The sequence below is a fragment of the Melospiza melodia genome, chromosome 7 (genome assembly GCF_035770615.1).
Source record: "Melospiza melodia melodia isolate bMelMel2 chromosome 7, bMelMel2.pri, whole genome shotgun sequence".
NCBI lineage: Eukaryota > Metazoa > Chordata > Aves > Passeriformes > Passerellidae > Melospiza > Melospiza melodia.
This window is the reverse complement of record NC_086200.1, coordinates 28446841-28467467: the sequence shown is the minus strand read 5'-3', so window position 1 is coordinate 28467467 and position 20627 is coordinate 28446841. Positions and strand designations below refer to the sequence as shown.

Sequence of the window (20627 nt, the reverse complement as noted above, 5' to 3'; positions counted from 1 at the left end):
AAATGATTTATCAGACCTTTTTGTCTATAGCCATGCTCATCCCAAAAAAATGAATTGTATAAAATGTGTATTCATCCAGTTTTCCCCTGTTCACTTGTTTGGTTTTTATTTTTGTGGGAAAGTATTAAAAATACTGACTGGTTTAGCCCAGGCCACTTCAAAAGAAGAGGGAATTATTGGCATTTATTATCAGCACTTTCCATGATGGATGCTCGAGGGATGAAGAAGTTTTCTGGCTTGGTAAATCACAAAAGCAATTCTGGAGTGAGCATTTCCCATCCAAACCTTACACTTGGCAGGGCTCCAGTGAACACAGAAGGGTTTAAAACTCTTGGGGGTTTCTTCTGTAAGGGTTAATTAGCAAACAGGGTTTGGAGCCAAAAACCTGGAAGGTTTGCAGATTCATAAAAAGAAACAAAAGCAAATGATGTTGCAAAGGAAACACTGACTCGGGCCATTAACAAATTCCCTTTGCCTCACTGCTCCCAGCAAGCCCAGAAAATTCCAAGTGAAATAAGTGGAGCCAGGCAGAGGAAGCAGAGCTGGGCTTTTGCTGCTGAACACAAGAAATATCTCACATATTACATTTTATATTTATATTTTCAGAGGAGAACCACCTAACCCTGTCACCTCTGATTTCATGACATGACTATTGTCTGACTCATACACAAGAGAGCTTTGTCCCTTCGGGTCACTCTGGGTTTTTAATGATCTCTGAATTCTTACTTGTCCTGAGAATTATTGCACTTAGTTATAAAACTGTTTTGCATGTGGCTCTTCCCAAAACAAATGCTGAGGAAAACAGTGCAGAAAAAAAAAAAAAAAAAAAAGGAAAAAATGAAAACAAAAAAAGATTGTTTTGAGTTGCTTGGTAAAGTAGGACAGGACACTGAAACGACAGATAACCTAGAGCCATGTAATGAAGGATTTTAACTACTTTGGATACTAAATTTTGATTTTTGGTATATTATTCTATAACTAAGAAAATATATATATTCTATTACTAAGAAAATACTATTAAAAAAAAAAGTCCAGAAAAGAGTCTTAACTCTAGTATCTAAAGGTTTGAAAAGACAATTTATGAATAAGGCAAAACCCCCTAAATATACAGATTTTCAGTAAATTTCGTTTTCCTTTACTTTCTAAAACGTTTAAACATAGAAATCAGCTAAGGAAAAAGAGATAAAGATAAATCAGTAAATATCTGAACTCGGAGTTACTGAAGACAAACAGACTAACATCTTGCCATCAAAATCTGTCAGACTGTGAGATTAGCCTGCAAGAAACGATGAATCCTCATCGCTTGGGCTATTCTTGATTATAAAAAGTGACATGCAAAGCAAAACTATGAATTGAAAGCCTTTTCTCCACCTGTAAATTTAATTGTGTTGAGTTACCTTGAACGAGGTAATCTGTGGCCTCAGCCTCCACCTCGTGGCTGAGCTGCTTGGTTTTCTGCAGGTATTTCAGGACAAAGACATTGGGGGCAAAGTGGATCATGTTCTGCTCCCCACAGCCAAAGGGCAACCTCAGCAGGTTGTCCAGGTTGTTCAGGGTGGGACCCATCACATCTCCTGATGAGAGAGAGGGGAATTGTTCAGGATCAGGTAATTTAAGGTTTTCCTTTGGTGTTTTGTGGTTATCCCCCACCTCACTGCACTAATATCTCCTGGCTACCCCAAGGCAGCTTAAATAAACTGTGACAAATGGGAAGTCCTTCAGCTGTTAAGTCCTAGCCCTTTGATTTCTTGTTGGATTAAAGAAATTCCCCATTTCAGCCTCTGATTATGCATGACTTCCCGGTTTAGACCAGTTTAAAACACAGCACAATTTGTGATGAGGATGACAATGAGATAAACACCACGAGCAGTAACAGACAGTGCCCCTGCCAAGCCCCTCACCAACTTCAAGCCACTGACAACCCAAAAGGCTTCAAACAAATGCCAAAAAACCCCAAGGAATGATCTACCCCAAAAATTAAGCTGTAATAAACCTTTTAAAGTGCCTGTGACTATCTTATCTGCTGTGCATTACTCAAGAACTGGTCAGAAGTAACAGCTGGAGCATCTGTTGACATTTGGGAGGGGGTACCTAAGTGATACCTCCTGATTATTGATACCTATTATTGAAGCCGTAGCTCTTTCTGATCCTGGAATTATGTTGTGGGGAACTCCAAGAGTAAATGCTTCATTGTGATTTTCATCAGTCTCTTCTTTTCTCCAAATTTTAAACTCTCCCATTGACCCCCAGCCTGTGGAAAAGCCAATGTACTTCACCTCAAGCTGTTTGGGGACTGTCCACTCCACAATTATAGATTCGTTTAGCACCCGAGTACCGTGGCCAACCTGAAAGAGACAAGAGACCATGGAGATCCAAGAGGCCACACAGGGGGGAGATCCAGGAGGTCACACAGGTGGAGTCACTGTGCCTGGTGTGCTGGGACACCTCCCAGCCCAGAGAGGTGCAGAAATACCTCTCTCCTTCCCACCCACAAAACAATCCAAGGGAGTTCAGTGGGAAATCCGCAGGCTTGGCCTGCAAGGTTTCATCACTAAAAATGTTGAGGACTCATGGAAGAGGTTTTAAGTGAGCTCTGTAAGCCAAAGAGAAGTTTGAGAACAGGATCCATGTTACCCCTGAAAGAATTTTCTACCAAGGTCACTGACATAGAAACCAAGAAAGAAAGAAGGGGAAAGAAGAGAAACCTGCAACTATTCCAATAAACACTTTGTCTTTTGTAATCAATGAGTAAAGTGTAAACTTATGAACTTTGTAAGACGGTATAAAAAGCATGCATGCTAGAATAAAACCAGTTTGAAGCCTTCTGAAAATGGCAATAAAACAATAAGGCAATATGGAAAATAAGACAACGGCAAAAAGACAACACAGTGCTGTGATGGTGTTCACAGGGGTCTGAGGAAGAGGGAAGAGATGACTCCATGCTTCAGAAGGCTTGATTTGTTATTTTATGGTATATATTATACTAAAACTATACTAAAAGAATAGAAGAAAGGATTTAATCAGAAGAATAGACAAGGAAGAATGATAACAAAAGCTTGTGTCTTGGATAGAGAGTCCAAGCCAGCCGACTGTGATTGGCCATTAATTACAAACAACCAACATAAGTCAATCACAGATGCACCTGTTGCATTCCACAGCAGCAGATAATCAATGTTTCCATTTTGTTCCTGAGGCCTCCCAGCTTCTCAGGAGAAAAAATCCTAAGGAAAGGATTTTTCAGAAAATACCATGGCTACACATTGCTTTGCATTGCCTCCATCTCAAGCAGGACTGACGTCCTGAGAGCATATTGGTGGCAAAAGCAGATTTGGTGTGATCACAACAGCCTGATCAGGGCTTCAGAGGGAAAAGGCAACAGGAATGGAGCTCAGGGAGAAACTGCTCTGTGTGTGCCCAAACTCCATTCACAAAGAGACTCCCAGAAGAACTCAGTACCTGGATAACTCCATTTTTCCAGCTGATCCAGAAGCTGCGGAACTCATCCCAGGAGAGGATGCCAGGCGTGTCCCTGCTGGCCACTGGCTCTCCCATTTTGCTGGAGGAGATCCAGGTCCTGGAGTTCTGCTGTCCCCCGATGACGATCTCGGCCATCTCGGCCATGTCGTGGGGGCCCGAGGACAGGGCCAGGTGGGCGTCGTTGTGAGCCTTCACTGCCAGCTCAAAGTGCCTCATCTGGGCTGGCTTCTGCAGGTACTGGTACTCGTACTTGTTAGGGGTGGAAATGTGTATTTTCTCTAGTCAGAAAAACAAGGGGATGTTGTAAGAGTTGGAGCTCAGCTTAGAGGCGGTGACTGAAATTCGAGCAGAGCTTTGCTAAGCACGTGGGGTTTTATTCCAGCTTATTTTAGAGTATTAATGTTGGGAAGGATGAAAGTTTGACAAGAAAGTCTCACAGATATGTGTGCTTAGCAGAAAGATTTTTAAATGTTGAGTCTGATGAGGGAATAGAGATGGAAGCAAGTTTTGATATAGAAGAAAAGAATTGCTGAGCCAGTCTTACTGGCTAACCAAGGAGGCAAAGGGTGTGTTAGTTAGAAGGGGTTTTTATGACTTAAAACAAAGGATAAACCCACCTCAAACTAGTTAGAAGGGGTTTTTATGACTTAAAACAAAGGGTAAACCCACCTCAAACTAGTTAGAAGGGGTTTTTATGGCTTAGAACAAAGGATAAACCCACCTCAAACTAGTTAGAAGGGGTTTTTATGGCTTAGAACAAAGGATAAACCCACCTCAAACTAGTTAGAAGGGGTTTTTATGGCTTAGAACAAAGGATAAACCCACCTCAAACTAGTTAGAAGGGGTTTTTATGGCTTAGAACAAAGGATAAACCCACCTCAAACTAACACACCCTTTGCCTCCTTGGTTATCCAGTAAGACTGGCTCAGCAATTCTTTTCTTCTATATCAAAACTTGCTTCCATCTCTATTCCTTCATCAGACTCAACATTTAAAAATCTTTCTGCTAAGCACACATATCTGTGAGACTTTCTTGTCAAACTTTCATCCTACCCAACATCTCCCCTGTTCTGATGAACAACATATTAAAATACACATGGTTGTTTCTTCTCATTGTTTATTTTTACCCCCTTCAAGGCAGAAAAATCCTTCAAACTGCTCAGCTGAATTTCCTCTGAGCTCAGCAAGTGATTTTTCAGTTCTAATTTAGTGGTCAAAAGCATCTCTGTTCAGCTAGTGGAGGCAGCTCTGAGCTATCCAAACCTCTGGCAGAAAGGACAGACTGATTCCAGAACTGAATCTTAAAGCACCAGCTGAAAATAAAGCACAGTCCCAGTTACTGTCCACAGTGCTGAATGCTGAAACTGTTCCATAAAGTAAAGGAATTTAATGGCCATTTCCAGAAATCACTTGGGCAGTTAGAGCAAATTCATAATTAGCCAGCCAGGTAAGAAAGACTCTTTATTTACAAGTTCTTCCTACAGACCAGAACTCATCAATCACAGAGAAATGGAAACAAAGATTTTTTTTTTATTTTTTTTTTTAAGTAGCCAAATGCTTCTTTTTAAAACTGATTCAAACAAACTGAACATCTCATTCAAATAATGAACTTACCATTTGGGCAGAAGAACACACTGTAGGTGTATTCTCTGGACAGTCCCTCTGGCTATAGAAAGACAGAAATCCATGCATAAACCACAGGGCTTGGATTAGCAGGAACAGATCCCAGTTTGACTTGGAAAACACAGAAATTATTTTTGCTGCTGTGCAGTGCTTTGTATCCTTTATAGACAAGTGATGGCACTGTGTTTTGTTAGTTAGAGCAATGCCACAACTTTCCCTTTTATCATATTTCTTAGATTAACAGGGCAAGCTTATCCCATAAAACATCCACTGCTTTTTCTCCTGAACAGTGTTGAAGATTCACCAGAGGAGCTCAAATGGGCTCTTTCTGTACAAGAACCACTAAATCTGATTATTTCCAACCCTCTAACACACCATAAAACACCTTGAGGGTGAATCACCTTGAGGACCATTATAAACCTGCTCAGGTTTGATTTCACAGTTTCCCAGGCATTTTTATTTTCCTAAATTGGTGTTTTCTCACCTCAATAATGACACTGCTGCGAACATAATCCACCCCCACAGGGCTCCTTTTGTCCAGGTAAGAATCCTCTGAGTGTTTGCCATTCTTCAGGCTCTGCATCCCCTCCTGGCAGCAGTTGGTGCCACCATAGGCAAAAGCTTTTGCTAAGAAACAGAAGGGAAAAGCAGCTGAGATTTTGAGATATAAACACCTGTAGAAGTTAAAAAGATCCAAATTAATTAGAAGCAGCTGATTAACAAGTGCTGTAATTACCTCTCTCATATTCCCTTTACCCATATTTGAGTGGTCACATTTAAAATTAGGCAATATTTGAACAATCATAGGGCAAAAGAAGCTCTTCCCTAATTTTTGGTTTCTGGTTTTCACTGGGATTATTTGCACAGAATTTGTTGCTATTCTCTTGTTTAAAAATTTCCACTGATCTCTTCAGGGAAATGAAACAGGCCCAACCTTGATATCACAACAAAAAAAAAAATGATGACCAGAGAATGTCCTGATGTTTGATTTTACATTCTGAGCATCACAGGCAGGGGATTTGTTCCTACAACAAATGAGGTGGAAAAGCCAAGCTGGCAGCAAGTGGAATGAATGAACCGGGGCAATGGGGAAATCAGAATTTTCTCCTGAAAGAGGAAGGAAAACAAACACTTGTAAAGCTGTTTTGGGTTGTACCAGTGATGTTGCTCAGGCCCAGCTCGTTGAAGGACAGGACGATGGAGGTGGGCTTGGCCTCCCCTGGGGCCACACATTTCTTCCTGGTCAGGTGGTGCTTCCCAGGGTGCCCCACAAACTTGATGCCTTTTGGGACAGAAATCTTCACGTGGACCTGTGAAAGATTTGGAATTGTCATTTATTGGAAATAACATCAGCCACAATATCAGTCACAAAGTCAAACTGGGCTGTGCGAATGAAGAATTCCGTGGGTTTCCCATCATAACAATCACAGAATAAAGATTTGTAGAATCTTCAAATCTTTGAAGATTATTCATTCTTCAAAGTTTCTAGCCATGGATTTGACTGAGAGCAGGGCTTTCAGCTCAGCAATTCTACAAGTGTTTCTGGGAGATGGTACTGGAGCTGGGGAGTGTGAGAAGGGAGACGAAATTCCTTGGGACAAAAATTCCTTCAAAATGAAAAATTTTTAGCAGCTTTTTGATTATGAAGGAAATGCTTTTTGGTTCAGCACGAGATCCCAAGCTGGGGAGTGTCTTTCAAATGTCTTTTCCCTGTCTTTTTCAATATTTGCTTTTCTGAAATGCTGCAGGACACTTCAGCCTACCACAGGCGTTTCAAACCAAAACCAAACCAAGCGATGACATTTATTTGAGTTGGAAAAAAAGCAATATTTATCTTCTCAAAGCATTTCTGCTGAGTTTACCCTTCTGTCAGCCTGCCACCTTCTCTCCTGTGACAGGTAAATCACCCACCAGCCATGGTGAGGAGTTAGAACTGAGGCAGGGGTGGAATTTGCAGAACACCCCAACAAGGGAAGAGATGAGAATCTTGACTCCATGTTTCAGAAGGCTGATTTATTATTTTATTATATATATTATATTAAAAGAAAATTATATATTAAAACTATACTAAAAGAATAGAAGAAAGGATTTAATCAGAAGGAATAGAATTGAATGGAATGATAATAAAATCTTGTGACTGACCAGAGAGTCTGAGACCGCTGGACTGTGATTGGCCATTAATTAAAAAAAAATCACATGAGATCAATCACAGATCCACCTGTTGCATTCCACAGCAGCAGATGATTATTGTTTAAAATAATTAAGATTATTTTCATTAATCTTAATTAATTAAATAGTAGTTATTTAAATTAATTTTATCATTATTGTTTAAAATAATTTATATTAATTATTGTAATTAATTTTAGTTAATTAAATATTAATAATTTAATTATTTTTATCATTATAGTTTAAAATAATTGTTTCTGAGGCCTCTCAGCTTCTCAGGAGAAAAAGATCCTAAATAAAGGAATTTTTTTTAATAAAATATGTCAGTGGCAGGGGAGGGCTGAGCTTTACCTCCACACACAGGGGCAGGTAGTTGTAGACAGTGAGGGGGATCTTGGTCTGCTCCCCCCTGATGACGTGGTAGGGCAGGGTGAAGTCGATGAAGAAGGGTTTGAAGGTCCTCAGCTCTGCCTGGCTGGCAATGCCCAGCCCCTTGTCCTCAGACAGAGCCACGGCCTCTGTGATCCACGTGGTGATGGAGTCAGGCACCTCCACCTGCAGCTGGGCTTCCCCTGAGCTGGGTGAAAAATGCACATTTTATGATTGGCTTTTTGCAAATATTAAAATGAATATGATAATATTATGTTATAATATTGTATATTATAATATTATACATTATAATATTAATTATACTATATAATATATTATACTATTAATTATAATGTATATTCTATATATAATATATATTCTATACATAATACTATATATAGTCTATATATAACATAATACATTCTAGATATATTTATATATTACATATAATAGATACATAAATATATATTATATATATATATATTACATTTCACAAATGTTAAAATGAATATTATGTTAGAAAGTGATGCTGTATTAATTCTCTTAAGTAGTGTGTTAAATATCGTTTTAGGTTACAACAAAATGTTGAATTCACAGTTTCACATAGAAAGAATGCTATGTAGGATACTTTTTTTGTAAAGAAAGGACCTGCAGCCACAGGACACCTGATTCTTTCAGGGAAAGAGCATTTATTGCCCCATTATCAGGAGAAATGAACTTCTTCCCACCTTGCTCAGTTAGGATTATGAGGAAGAAGTTGACTCTGACCAGACAGAATCCTGTGTTTGAATGGAATTTATGAGGATTGAAATTAGTTATTAAAAATCAAATCTTTGCATATTTATATTTCCTATGCATGGCACAAAGGGATATCATAACCCTGGTATCCTCTTCCATGCTTTATAATAATAAAAATTCAGATTTGCTCTTCGGATTTTGCTGTTTCCCTCTTGCAAAGCAGCTTTGGCCCTGCCTGGAACAGAAAACATTTCTCCTCTAACACAGAAGCTGTTTCGTGGCTCAGCTGGCAGGGTGATGGGTGCAGGTGTGAGCACACCCCAAGGTTGTTTCCTCACAAGTCCTTATTTATTCCCCAGAGCCTGACACACACGGACAATGAGAACGGGAGATCTCCAGAAGAAATGTCCAGCATGACATGGTGTCCTCATGATGCACACCCAGAGCTGCACTGCCACTGATTTTCAGATTGTTCTCACTTGAGAAAAGCACCTTGGATTTGCTTTTATCCTCTAAATAAATGAATTCCCAGTGAGGCTGAAGGTGCTGCTCCTGGCAGGAGCCAGGCAGCTCATCAGGGACCCATCTTTGTGTTTGTATTACAAAGGGAAAGGATTAAAACAATAAAAAGTGGAGATCAGTGTGAACAATAAAAGTGGAGATCAGTGTGAGCAGTAAAAAGTGGAGATCCCTGTGCTTTTTGTCATTCAGCCACACTCCAAGCACTGCCTGGTGAATTTGGCTCCCCCGGCTCAAACTGCAGAGGGAAAAGCCTTGGGAAATGCACTTGGATCATAAAAACATGGAATGGGTTGGGTTGGAGGGATCTTAAAGCCCATCCAGTGCCACCCCTGCCATTGCAGGGACACCTTCCACTGCTCCAGAGAAGCTTGCAAGCAATGGAAATGGTCACACAACCCCAGGATGGTTTGGGTTGGAAGATCTCAAAGTCCATCCAGTGGCACCCCTGCCCATCCACTGCTCCACAGAAGCTGCCAAGCAATGGAAATGTTCACAGAATTTCAGGTTGGAAGGGACTTTAAAGGCCATTGATTTCCACCCCTACCATGGTAGGGACACTTTCCACTGCTCCAGAGGAACTTCCAAGCAATAGAAATGGTCACTCAGGATGGTTCAAGCTGGAAGGGACCTTAAAGACCCTCAAGTTCCACTCCTGCCATGGCAGGGACACCTTCCACTGCTCCAGAGAAGCTGCCAAGCAATGGAAATGTTCACAGAACCCCAGGATGGTTCAGGTTGGAAGGGACCTTAAAGCTCATGCAGTTCCACCCTTGCCACGCCAGGGACACCTCCCACTGCTCCAGAGAAGCTTCCAAGCAATGGAAATGTTCACAGAACCCCAAGATGGTTCAGGTTGGAAGGGACGTTAAAGCCCACCCAGTGCCACCCCTGCCCTTCCACTGCTCCAGAGAAGCTGCCAAGCAATGGAAATGTTCACAAAATCCCTGGATGGTTCAGGTTGGAAGGACCTCAAAGCCCATCCATCCCACCCCAGCCATGGCAGGGACACCTTCACCATCCCAGGCTGCTCCAAATCCCACCCAGCCTGGCCTTGGGCACTGCCAGGGATCCAGGGGCACCCACCCTGTGCCAGGGCTCCATAGAAAGATTTTTCCCCCAATATCCCACTAAACCAACTAAAATCTCCAAGTTATTTAACCCATTTTCAGCAGGCACCGGTGCCCACCCAGTTTGCATTTGCAGCTGCCCTGATGCTGAGCCCTGAGGAGCAGCAGGGAGGGAGGCAGGGCTGGCACAATTCCAGCCTGTTTAACCGGACAATTTGTTGCAGCTGATGTTCTTTCCACTGGGATTTCAGCCCATAACCAGCATTAACATTATTTTCACACATGAGGGCACTTACTCTTCTGGGCACAGGGCCAAAGTACACACTCATTTCCAGCCATTAGACCCTCCAGCCAGGCTCTAGGAATTTTTAGAATTGGTTTGGGAAGTTGACATTAGGCTTTTGTTTCTTTTTTTTTTTTTTTTTTAGGATTGTATATTATAAATTATAGAAGGAAAAAAAAATAAATTCTTCCTGTTCAAGAGAGTGGAAATGAAAGGAATGCTCCACCTCAGTCGTTTCTAATGAAATGAAGTAGAGAAAACGCAATCTGCAACTTTTTATTCCACACTCTCCCACTTATAATTAACTGCCCTGGCTTGCTGAGGCCCAAATGGGCACTTCTGGAATTCTTTGTGTATTTCTACAAAGCATATTTCATGCTCAATTGAACAGATTTGAATACACTTGCTCCAAGTTCCTGTCAAATTTAATTTACAACCATTTATTGAGGATGAAGTTTACTTGCAAAACCTGGAGAAGCTTTTTAATAATTGCTTCAAATTATCCTAGATGTGCTGTTGTGTTATACATTTATTATCTCTTCAATAATTTATTTTTTTAGTTCCAACTGTACCCAGAGGAAATCAGGATTTGAGAGGAGGCAGATTGAGGTCTGGGGGAGATGTTCTTGCAGGACATGACAGAGAAAGTGAAAATTTGAAAAGCAATCAACAGAGAATCAATGTGGGCACAACTGAAATGTTTAGTTTGAAGCAAGGGAACACTTCAGGACCAGAGGAAATGCTGCAAAGACTGAAATAGTAATAAAGAAAACCAACAAAAATAGGGAGGAAAATAAAAAATTAAAAATCAGAAAATGCCATAATTAGATTTTAAAGAGCTCTGTTTACAACATTCTGGGTATGATTAATGCCAATACCTGACATTGAGGCAGTGCCAAATCCACGTCTCAGGGAAGAAGGTTCTTTTCCTCTTCTCTGCTCTGCTAGAACAAGAAATAAACGCTCCAAATTGATTCTTTTAATAAGATATTTCCAGCAGTCAGTGATAAATCAGAGTTATCAGCTGACTCTGGCTCACACAACCAAAACTCTGCCTGGTGCAGACTCATTAAGGAGCGAATAACACAAATTAATGGGTTTTGAAACAATTCCTTTGTGTGCACACCCACTCTGCAGGCAAGAATCCAAAAAATAGTACAAGGAAGATAACCTTTGAAACCAGCAGAAATAATGGAATTTTAAATAAAACTGGTTTGCGATCCAAATTCTTTTACCAAAGGTAATCAAGGGGAAGAAATGCAGGATGTGACTTCCAGCAATGACATCCTTCTCCATCCCTGCTCTTTGAATTGTCCTGATTTCTAATATTTGAACAATTGAAATCAGCCTTTTATACCTGTTATACTGCATTATACCTATTATACTCCATCATACCTGTTATACTCCATTATCTATTTCCTAACTAACACCAGAATTTCCTCTGCTAACAGAGGCTTTTAGGAAATTCAGGATGCAGAGGGAAGGCCCATCCTCATCACTTCTGGTATTTCACAGCCTTTCTTTCATGCAAATCCTCATTCTGCTCATTTTGACCACCAGCTGAATGGTCCAAATCCTGAGCAATGAGTGGCTCTGCAAAAACAGCCGTAGCTTGCAAATATTCCAAGAAATTCACAGCAAATTGCAAAGAAATATTCTTCAAAATGATAATTTAGCACTCTTTGCATGTGTCAGAATTAAATTAAATTTAACAAAGCAGTGCCAGTTTTTGGTTTTTATATCTACCTTGGTGCCATTTAAAGAATTTCCCCATCACTGCCTTGCCTAAACCTGAGATGGAGAAAGCTGAGAATAGAGAAAAAAAACCAGCCAGGAACATAAAAAACAATAGTTATTAAACCCCAAAAGTTACCTTGGTGCTATTTTGGAATGCATGGTGGCCACCAAGGTGCCAGTGTGTGGCTGGAAGGCTGGGACAGCCTCATCTGTGTACATCCCTCCATTCTGCCTGTGGTTCAGGCTGACTATGTCAGTCATCACCACCAAGCCAGTTTCCTAGAGAGTGACAAATCAACAGCACAAAACAAAAACCAGCAAGGAAAAAAAAAAAGAAATAAATAAAAAAGAATTAAAGAAAAATAATTAAATTTGATTAATGAATTGATTTTTTAAAATAGAATCCCTTAATAATATTTTAATATTTGCCAGGGAAATCTCAATGGAATCTTGAGGATTTTTTAAAGCTTTGTGTAAAATGATTGTTAATGTGAAGGTGCATAGGCTTTATGAGAAAGCTTGGAAAATATTTGCATTAAATATTAAATTTTTAATATTAATAATAACTATTTATATTTAATAATATTTAATATTTATATTAATTATTAATATGTAAATATTTTAAATATAGAAATATTTAAATATAAATATACACTATTTATATAATAGCATAATATATAAATATATACTACTAATATAACTATATATAAACTAACTATATATAACTATATATATAGTTAAATATAGTTAGTTTAACTAACTATATATATAACTATTATATAAATATATAATATTTAAATATAGACACATACTATTTAAATATAGACACATACTATTTAAATATAGACACATACTATTTAAATATAAATATATACTATTGTCTGTTTGGAAAACACATTTAAATCAGTATATACCATTACTAGGCAAGTGTGACATGTAAAAAAAAAATCTTATTTTTCCCCTAGAATAAAACACCACAGCTGTTTACCCTTCCTAAAATCTCCCAGTGCGCTCTGCTGCAGTGAGCAGGCTGCTCCCTCATCAGGCATCACCAGTTCTGCCCTGCCAGGAATGCCAAGCAAAATGAAAAATGCCCTCACAGGAGAGCTCCCAGCTCTAAATTCCCTTTTTCACGAGAGGCAGCAGCTCCCAGCAGCACTGGAGGATGAGCTTTGTTCCCTGCACACACCAGGTGTGCAGCCCTGCATTCACACCAGCTCCCCCAAAAATGAACTTTTCCCCAAGACTTTCAGCTCTCAGTAAGGACAAAAAAAAAGCTGCATCAGAGAAGAAAAACCCTCGGAGCCCAGGGGGAGAAGCAGCAGTGGGCAAAAAGAGAGAAGGGAGGCTGGTTATGGGGCTGGAAATCACCCTACAAACATGAAAGCAGGGAAGACAGAAGGAGGATAGTTATGGGGCTGAAAATTGCCCTGAAACATGAAAAGCACAAATGATAAGAGAAGCTGGTTCTGGAGCTGAAAACCCCTTTGCAAACATGAAAACACAAGGGAGACCCTTCAGAGAGGAGGGAGGGTGGTTATGGAGATGAAAATGCCTCTGAAAACATGAAAGCACAGGACAGAGAAGGGAGGCTGGTTATGGGACTGAAAATCACTCTACAAACATGAAAGCAGAGAAAAGAGAAGGGAGGGTGGAGCTGAAAATGCCCCTGAAAACAAGAAAGCAGACAAGGGAGGCTGGTTAAGGGGCTGAAAATGCACTGCAAACGTGAAAGCACAGAAGAGAAGACACTGCAGAGAGAAAGGAGGGTGGTTATGGAGCTGAAAATCACTCTACAAACATGAAAACACACAAGGGAGACTCTGCAGAGGGGAAGGAGGCTGCTTCTGGAGCTGAAAATGCCTCTGAAAACATGGAAGCAGAAAAGAGAGGAGAGGCTGGTTCTGGAGCTGAAAATCACCCTACAAACATGAAAGCAGAAAATAGAGAAGGGAGGGTGGTTAAGGGGCTGAAAATGCCTTGCAAACATGAAAACAGAGAAGGGGGGCTGGTTCTGGAGTGCCCCTGCAAACATGAAAAGCACAGGACAGAGAAGGGAGGCTGGTTATGGGGCTGAAAAATCACTCTACAAACATCAAAGCACCAAAGAGACTCTGAAGAGAAGGGAGGCTGGTTCTGAAGGTGAAAGTGCTCTGGAAACGTGAAAGCACAGAAAAGAGAGAAGGGAGGATTTCAGAACCATCAGAAGGTTCTGGAGCTGAAAATCATCCCACAAACATGAAAGCACACAAGAGAAACACAGCAGAGAGAAGGGAGGCTGGTTATGGGGCTGAAAATGCCCCTGCAGACATGAGTGCAGAAAAGAGAGAAGGGAGGCTGGTTATGGGGCTGAAAATGCCCTTGCAAACAAGAAAGCAGAGAAGGGAGGGTGGTTATAGGGCTGAAAAATCACTCTACAAACATGAAAGCACCAAAGAGGCTCTGCAGAGAAGGGAGGCTCATTCTGGAGCTGAAAACCCCCCTGCAGACATGAACGCTGAAAAGAGAGAAGGGAGGCTGGTTATGGGGCTGAAAATGAAAACACGAACGCACAGGAGACAGAAGGGAGGCTGGTTATGGGGCTGCAAACGTAAAAGCAGAAAATAGAGAAGGGAGGGCGGTTATGGGGCTGAAAACCCCCCCTGTAAACATGCAAACACAAAAGCCAGAAGGGGAGGGTGGCTCTGCCTACTGTGAAGGCGAAGCGAGCGTCCTTGGTGATGTCCCAGTGCCAGGGGAACACCGAGGAGCGGCGGCGCCTGCGGGAGGACATGCCGGGCCACCAGAAGTGTCCTTCCTCCTTGGGAGCCCCAAAAGCATCAGACACATCGTACTCTGCCAGCTCCTGGAACACCTGCAGGGAAAGGGAAAGGGAAAGGGCACGGGCCGCTCTCCTTGGCTGCTCCCTCCAGCCTGGGGAGGATCACAGGGCTCAGGAGAGGACATCAGAGCTGGAAGCCCACCCTACCTGGCTGGCTGTCAGCTGGAAGCCTGGTTTGAGCAGGTAGACGCTCTTGTCCACCGTGGCCAGGCAGACACAGCTCCCTTTGGCAGCTCTGACCTTGACGTTCACAACGTCACCGGGCCTGGTCTCGTTGGCCGAGAGCGCCACGGCGACCTGGGAAGGGAAATGCCATTAAATCCAGTGATTGTCCCAAAAACCAGTGATTGTCCCAAAAACCAGAGCAGTGAAACACCTGCTGCCCTCCCTGTCCTGTACCTGGTTCTCAAAGGAGGAGGTGACAGGGACCTGCAGGCTGTCCGTGACCCCCTCTCCGTTCTCCCTGACGTAGTACACCAGGAGCCGAGCCAGGGGAGCCATGGAGTGAACGACAGAGAACCTCAGGAAGGTCACACACACCTCAACCTCTGCTGCAGGAGTGCTGGGAGGTGCTGAAATAGGAATTGTGGAGAGGAAAAAATAGTTTTATTTATCCAAGTCCTGCCCCCTCCTAATGCTCACAGGCACAGAACTCTCCATCCAGGACTTGCATTCTTCTCTTTTTCCTGCTGCACACCTTCTTGAGTTCACAATATTTGCCTTTTCCTCCTCGTTGTGGAAGGTAATTAGCACTCTTATTTAATGAGCAGCATGGAGAAGGTGGGGAGGGAAGGATTACTCTGTGGTTTTCCAGACATGAAATCAAGGAAACACACAGATAAGCTATCAAGCCATAGAAAATAAACAGAAAATGTTATCTATTCTTGGAGAGTGCTGATGAGAGAAAAGGAACAAACTTGAAAAAGGATTGTGCAGTCTGTAGAGCAGAGAATCACTGGAGCTGTTAAATAGAATCACAGAGTGGTTTAGGCTGAAGGGGACCTTTAAAGATCCTCTAATTTTGTGGACAAGGATGTGTTTCATCAGACCAGGCTGCCCAAAGCCCCACAGAACCTGTCTTTGAACTCATCCAGTGACAGAGCAAACTGTGAATGCAACAGCTCAGAACAAACCTTCAGCGCAGGGAATCATCACAAATCCTAAATTTCTGATTGCTTGGTGGATACTGGAGGGAGGTTCCTGTTCCTCTTTCCCCAGCTCCCACAGTGGTTACCAGCACAATCAGACTTTTCCTTTGGCAGGTGTTCTGTCCATCTTCCCAACCCCACCATTTTTCACTCCCCAAATCCACCAGATTTGTGTGTTTCTGTTACTCCTTGTGCAAGCCAGGAGTCCCCATTTCATTTCCCTTCCCCCTGTGGGCTGTGTGATCTCCTTTATCAGCCCATTTAATTTTCTCTTCCCATCTAACATCCTCTCCTCAGTTTAAACTCAACCAATTTAACCAACTGCCCCAGCCCTGCCCTACACTTCCCTGCCACTCCACTCCAAGCAAATATTAGAGTTTTGTCATCTGAGAAAGAATTCAGAAAGACCAAAGAAAACTTTTCAAGAGTTACCCTTCTTGGAGAAAACTCTTATATCCCCGAGGGCAATGGATTTCACTATTTTTCTTGCACAAATTTCTTTAAGGAGCATCGCATTAACAAAAAGGGTGCGAGAAGGTTTTTTTTTTTTTTTTCCTGAAAATAGGGGTGAGCTGCATTTCTGGTGCTGGCTACCTGTTCCTGGGAAGTGTGTGAGGTCAATGTTCCTCTCCAGGGCTGTGGTGGCTCTTTTGCTCCTCTGCTGGGTGACGTTGCTGGGCTGCAGCCCCGACAGGACAATGTTCCCCCTTGATGCCACCTCGTAATGGAGAGTGAAGTTGCAAGGACAGGTGGATTTCACTGCAATCCAGGCCTCCTCTCCCACCTGCAGGCAAGGACAGAAAAGCCAAAGATTTGTTCAGTTCTGAGTTTTGGGCTGATAAAGGACAGGATCCTGCTTGGGTTCCAGGCCACAGGAGGTGAGAGTCCTCTCCTAACAAAGTGATGAATTGAGAAGTTAATAAATAACAATAATAGTAATAGTAGTAGTAATGATGATGATGATGATGATGATGATGATGATGATGATAATAATAATAATAATAATAATAATAATAATATCATAATAAAAATAAAATAAAAATATTATTTACTACTAATAAAATAATGTAAAGTAATAATAAATTAATAATTATAAAAAATAAAGAATTCAAAATAAAAAATAAAAATCATTAATAAAATAAATTAATAAATAATAAAGTAATGTAATAAAAATTAATAATCAATAATAGCAATAAAAATAATAAAATATTAATATGCTATAAAGTGAATAAAATAATAAAGATAATATCAGTAATAAATAATAATAAAAGTAATAATTAATGTAAGTAATAATAAACAATAAAATTTTATAATTATAACAACAATAAGATTTTAATAATGAAATTAATAATAATAACAACAACATTAACAATTATGATTATGATAATGATGTATTAATACATTAGCGCTGTTCTCAGGGGCTTTTTCCACACTAAAAAGGAGCCTGTGTTCACTGCAAATCTACAGGAGACTGAGCTGGGGGTTGTGTGCATTAATGGAACAATAAAGGAATCTCTGGAATTCTGAAGTTAAGCCTTTTGGCACAGAGCAGCTGTCAGAATTGGTTGAATTTTAGACACCCCTTCAGTAGCCCAGCCCCAAAAAGGAAAGAGTTGGGTTGGGGGTGGGAGGAGATGTGTGTTTGATAGTCTTTGCAATTTAATTGTAATTATATCCATGTGGTAAACACCAGTTCAAACATCACCATGAAATGACTGGGAAGAGATCTGAGGGAAAATGCTGCCAAATGACACGAAGCCTTGATAACAATTTGTAAGTTGGGCACTCGGGGAGGTGTCAAACACACAAATAAATGAGAAGAAATCTGCTTTATTTTAATGTGGTGACTTTATTATAGTCAATAGGCTCCAGAGCAGCACTGAAACCGCACCCAGAGGGGCTCAGGGAGTGCTGAACACCCCCAGCACAAAATCCCCCAAATTCCCAACAGAACAGACTCCAGCCATGGGATTGGTCCCCCTGAGGAGCAGCAGCTGTCCTAGGAACACAAATCCTTTCCTTTTGGGGTCTGAGCAGTGGCTGACACCTGTAGGATCCTACACCAGCAGCATTCCTTCAGCACCTTCCCCTCCTCGCCCTCCTGCCATTTAAATCAGAGCAGTTCCCAAATAAAACCACTGAATCTTAGAAAATCCCCAAAGAAATGCTCTGAAAAAATTCTCTTTTTTCAGCTCCAAGCGTTCTCCCTTGCAGAATTCACACATGGCACCAAGAAAAAGGGGTAGAACTGGAACACAAGGAGCTGCTGATGCTGAAACACACTGAGAATGCCACAGAGTCCAAGAGGTGCCTCGTGACACCAAATATTTGAAGTATTAAGAATTCCCTGGTGCAAATGATGAAACAATTCATTTAAAAAATGAATGTAGCTAATTGGAACACCCAGTAAGAGCTGGCAATGCATGGGAATGGTTCCCACATCAGCTGGTCACCCAGCTCCAAGCTTTCCCACAGAAGAATTAGTTCTAATCAGGTTATAATAAGAACAATGTGTTCAGATTAGCAGTGTATAATCCCCTTTCCATACCTCAGGAAACTTGTAAAAGATTAATTAGCCATTAAACTTCCATGAAATGCAAGGATAAAAAAAAATAAAAGCTCTTATTTGGATACAAAGAATCTGAAACCAACCTCACAGACCTGCTGATAACAAATCTCAGTGTGTTTATGGCCAAAACCCATTTTTTTTCCCCCACTGAACACTATGCAGACCTTCCGAATATTTTCTTGGGTAAGAAGAAACCCTGAACAGCTCTCAGAAAAATTATGCAACAGAAGTCATTATTAAATCAGATTTTTTTTCTCTAGGAGAGGAATCACAACAGCTTTTATAGGGCTGGATTACATTTTTAGAGAGGCTCCTACAGAATCTACCAAAGAAAACAAGGCAATCCTGTTCAGAGCTCAATAACTGGAGGATTGAACAGATCCAGCTGAGATTTAAGCTGGAAGTTCCAGTGAGACTACACAGCCTTAACTTTGGTCCTTAGCAATTCAGCCACTCCCACTAACATCACTCCCAATCATTTTCAGCAAGCAATCCATGTCTGAGCATTACTGGAGGCACAGAACACATTCAAATGTGAAATTATCGAGTTTTCCATGCCTACACCCATTCTGTCTGAACAGAAAGGGTTGGATTTGTGGATTGGTGCACAGAGCACCCAGGGAATTGTGCTTAGCACCTTGTGGAGCCCACATTCAACAATTATTTGGTGGCTCCAGTGCAGCTTCTTCTTCATTTGTAGTGGAAACAGCTCAAGATCCCAGAATCAGGAATGTCCAGAAATATTTAATTAGAACAAAGTGCTTTAAGCCAAGCAACGCAGTGGATTTAATTTAATTTCCATGCTGGAAGGTGCAGCCAACATACCTGGAAAGGTTTATCTGGTGCCTGGAGCTGGATGTGGCACTTGCTGGGTGAGTACCAGCTGCTGATGGACAAATAGTTGGGCAGATATTGATCCCCAGAGGGTTTCCCATCAATTGCTGTCACTTTGGTCTTTAAAAAAAATGGAAAAAACCTTACATCAATGCTATGAATAGAAAGCTCATTTTGTTCTTTTTTAATCTCTCTTCTCCCATTTTATACCTTTCAACACTTGACATCTTCACTCCCCAAATTTTGCCCCCTACCACCATGTTAAGGTGCATTTGGAGGAGCATCTTTTCATGCTGGTTACCAACATCAGTTCTCTTGGCAGCAGGAAACAAACCAGTGTTTGCTGTGTTGAAATCCAGAAGCTGGAGCTAAAAGGCACCGATTTCCTGTTTGCAGCACTGGTTTATGAAGTGCAGGTTTGACAAGATTAGTTCCATTAAAGCCTGCTAATCCCATAAGGAGCTTTTACCCACCTCCAGCCAGACATATTGGGCAGCTGTGGGGATGGAGGGGATCTCAAACTCCACCAGGCCATTCCTTGAGACCAGTTCACTTGTGTAAACGTTGTCCTTTGGTGTGAGCTCAGCTTTAATTCGGATGGTGACTCTGTCAGCTGGGCTTCCATCGGGGTAGGTGACCTCTACCTGCACAGCGGGGCATTTATAGAACAATTAGCTTTAAATCAGCAAATTCCAGGCGGGGAAAACTAGTGGAGTCAACTTAAATCAGCCATATTAGCACACAAAACCATGAAAAATAGGATTATTCCTAATCTCACCTTGCCTTTGTAAGGCAGCCCGGGTTTGAACTGTTTCCTGGTGTCCTTGGAGTATTTGATGTCAATCAGCTGCTTCTGGACAGGTGTGGAGTCATCAAAGGTCACCTGCTTGCTGCCATCAGAGCTGATCACGGTGGCCCAGATGTTGACAGTGCCTCGGAAGTGCTCGGGGACATCGGCTGGCATCATGTCCCTGACACACACCTCGAACTGGGCCGAGCCATCGATCTGGGGCGGGCACACAGGGGACGGGGTTGGACACCACACAGGGCACGGCAAACACAGCTAAAGCACAGGCACACAGGGCAGGGGGTGTGCAGCAGGGGTTTGGAAGGGTTAGGATGGAGAGGAAAAGAGGAAAAGAGGAAAAGAGGAAAAGAGGAAAAGAGGAAAAGAGGAAAAGAGGAAAAGAGGAAAAGAGGAAAAGAGGAAAAGAGGAAAAGAGGAAAAGAGGAAAAGAGGAAAAGAGGAAAAGAGGAAAAGAGGAAAAGAGGAA

At 41.5% G+C, this 20627-nt stretch overlaps 1 protein-coding gene across 1 annotated transcript in view; it reads right to left on the bottom strand.

Moving 5' to 3' along the window:
• The window catches only part of CPAMD8 (C3 and PZP like alpha-2-macroglobulin domain containing 8), a 62577-nt gene that overhangs the window by 31323 nt on the left and 10627 nt on the right, over nucleotides 1-20627 (bottom strand). Inside the window, exons 11-26 of the mRNA XM_063161318.1 lie at nucleotides 20132-20359; nucleotides 19827-19997; nucleotides 19345-19473; nucleotides 16545-16734; nucleotides 15202-15374; nucleotides 14950-15099; nucleotides 14674-14835; nucleotides 12118-12260; nucleotides 11123-11188; nucleotides 7617-7842; nucleotides 6256-6409; nucleotides 5584-5726; nucleotides 5091-5142; nucleotides 3457-3755; nucleotides 2120-2345; nucleotides 1398-1574 (exon numbers count right to left, since the gene is read on the bottom strand). Of these exons, the coding sequence (XP_063017388.1) occupies nucleotides 1398-1574; nucleotides 2120-2345; nucleotides 3457-3755; nucleotides 5091-5142; nucleotides 5584-5726; nucleotides 6256-6409; nucleotides 7617-7842; nucleotides 11123-11188; nucleotides 12118-12260; nucleotides 14674-14835; nucleotides 14950-15099; nucleotides 15202-15374; nucleotides 16545-16734; nucleotides 19345-19473; nucleotides 19827-19997; nucleotides 20132-20359 (2689 nt within the window). The remainder of the gene's footprint in view (nucleotides 1-1397; nucleotides 1575-2119; nucleotides 2346-3456; nucleotides 3756-5090; nucleotides 5143-5583; nucleotides 5727-6255; nucleotides 6410-7616; nucleotides 7843-11122; nucleotides 11189-12117; nucleotides 12261-14673; nucleotides 14836-14949; nucleotides 15100-15201; nucleotides 15375-16544; nucleotides 16735-19344; nucleotides 19474-19826; nucleotides 19998-20131; nucleotides 20360-20627) is intronic.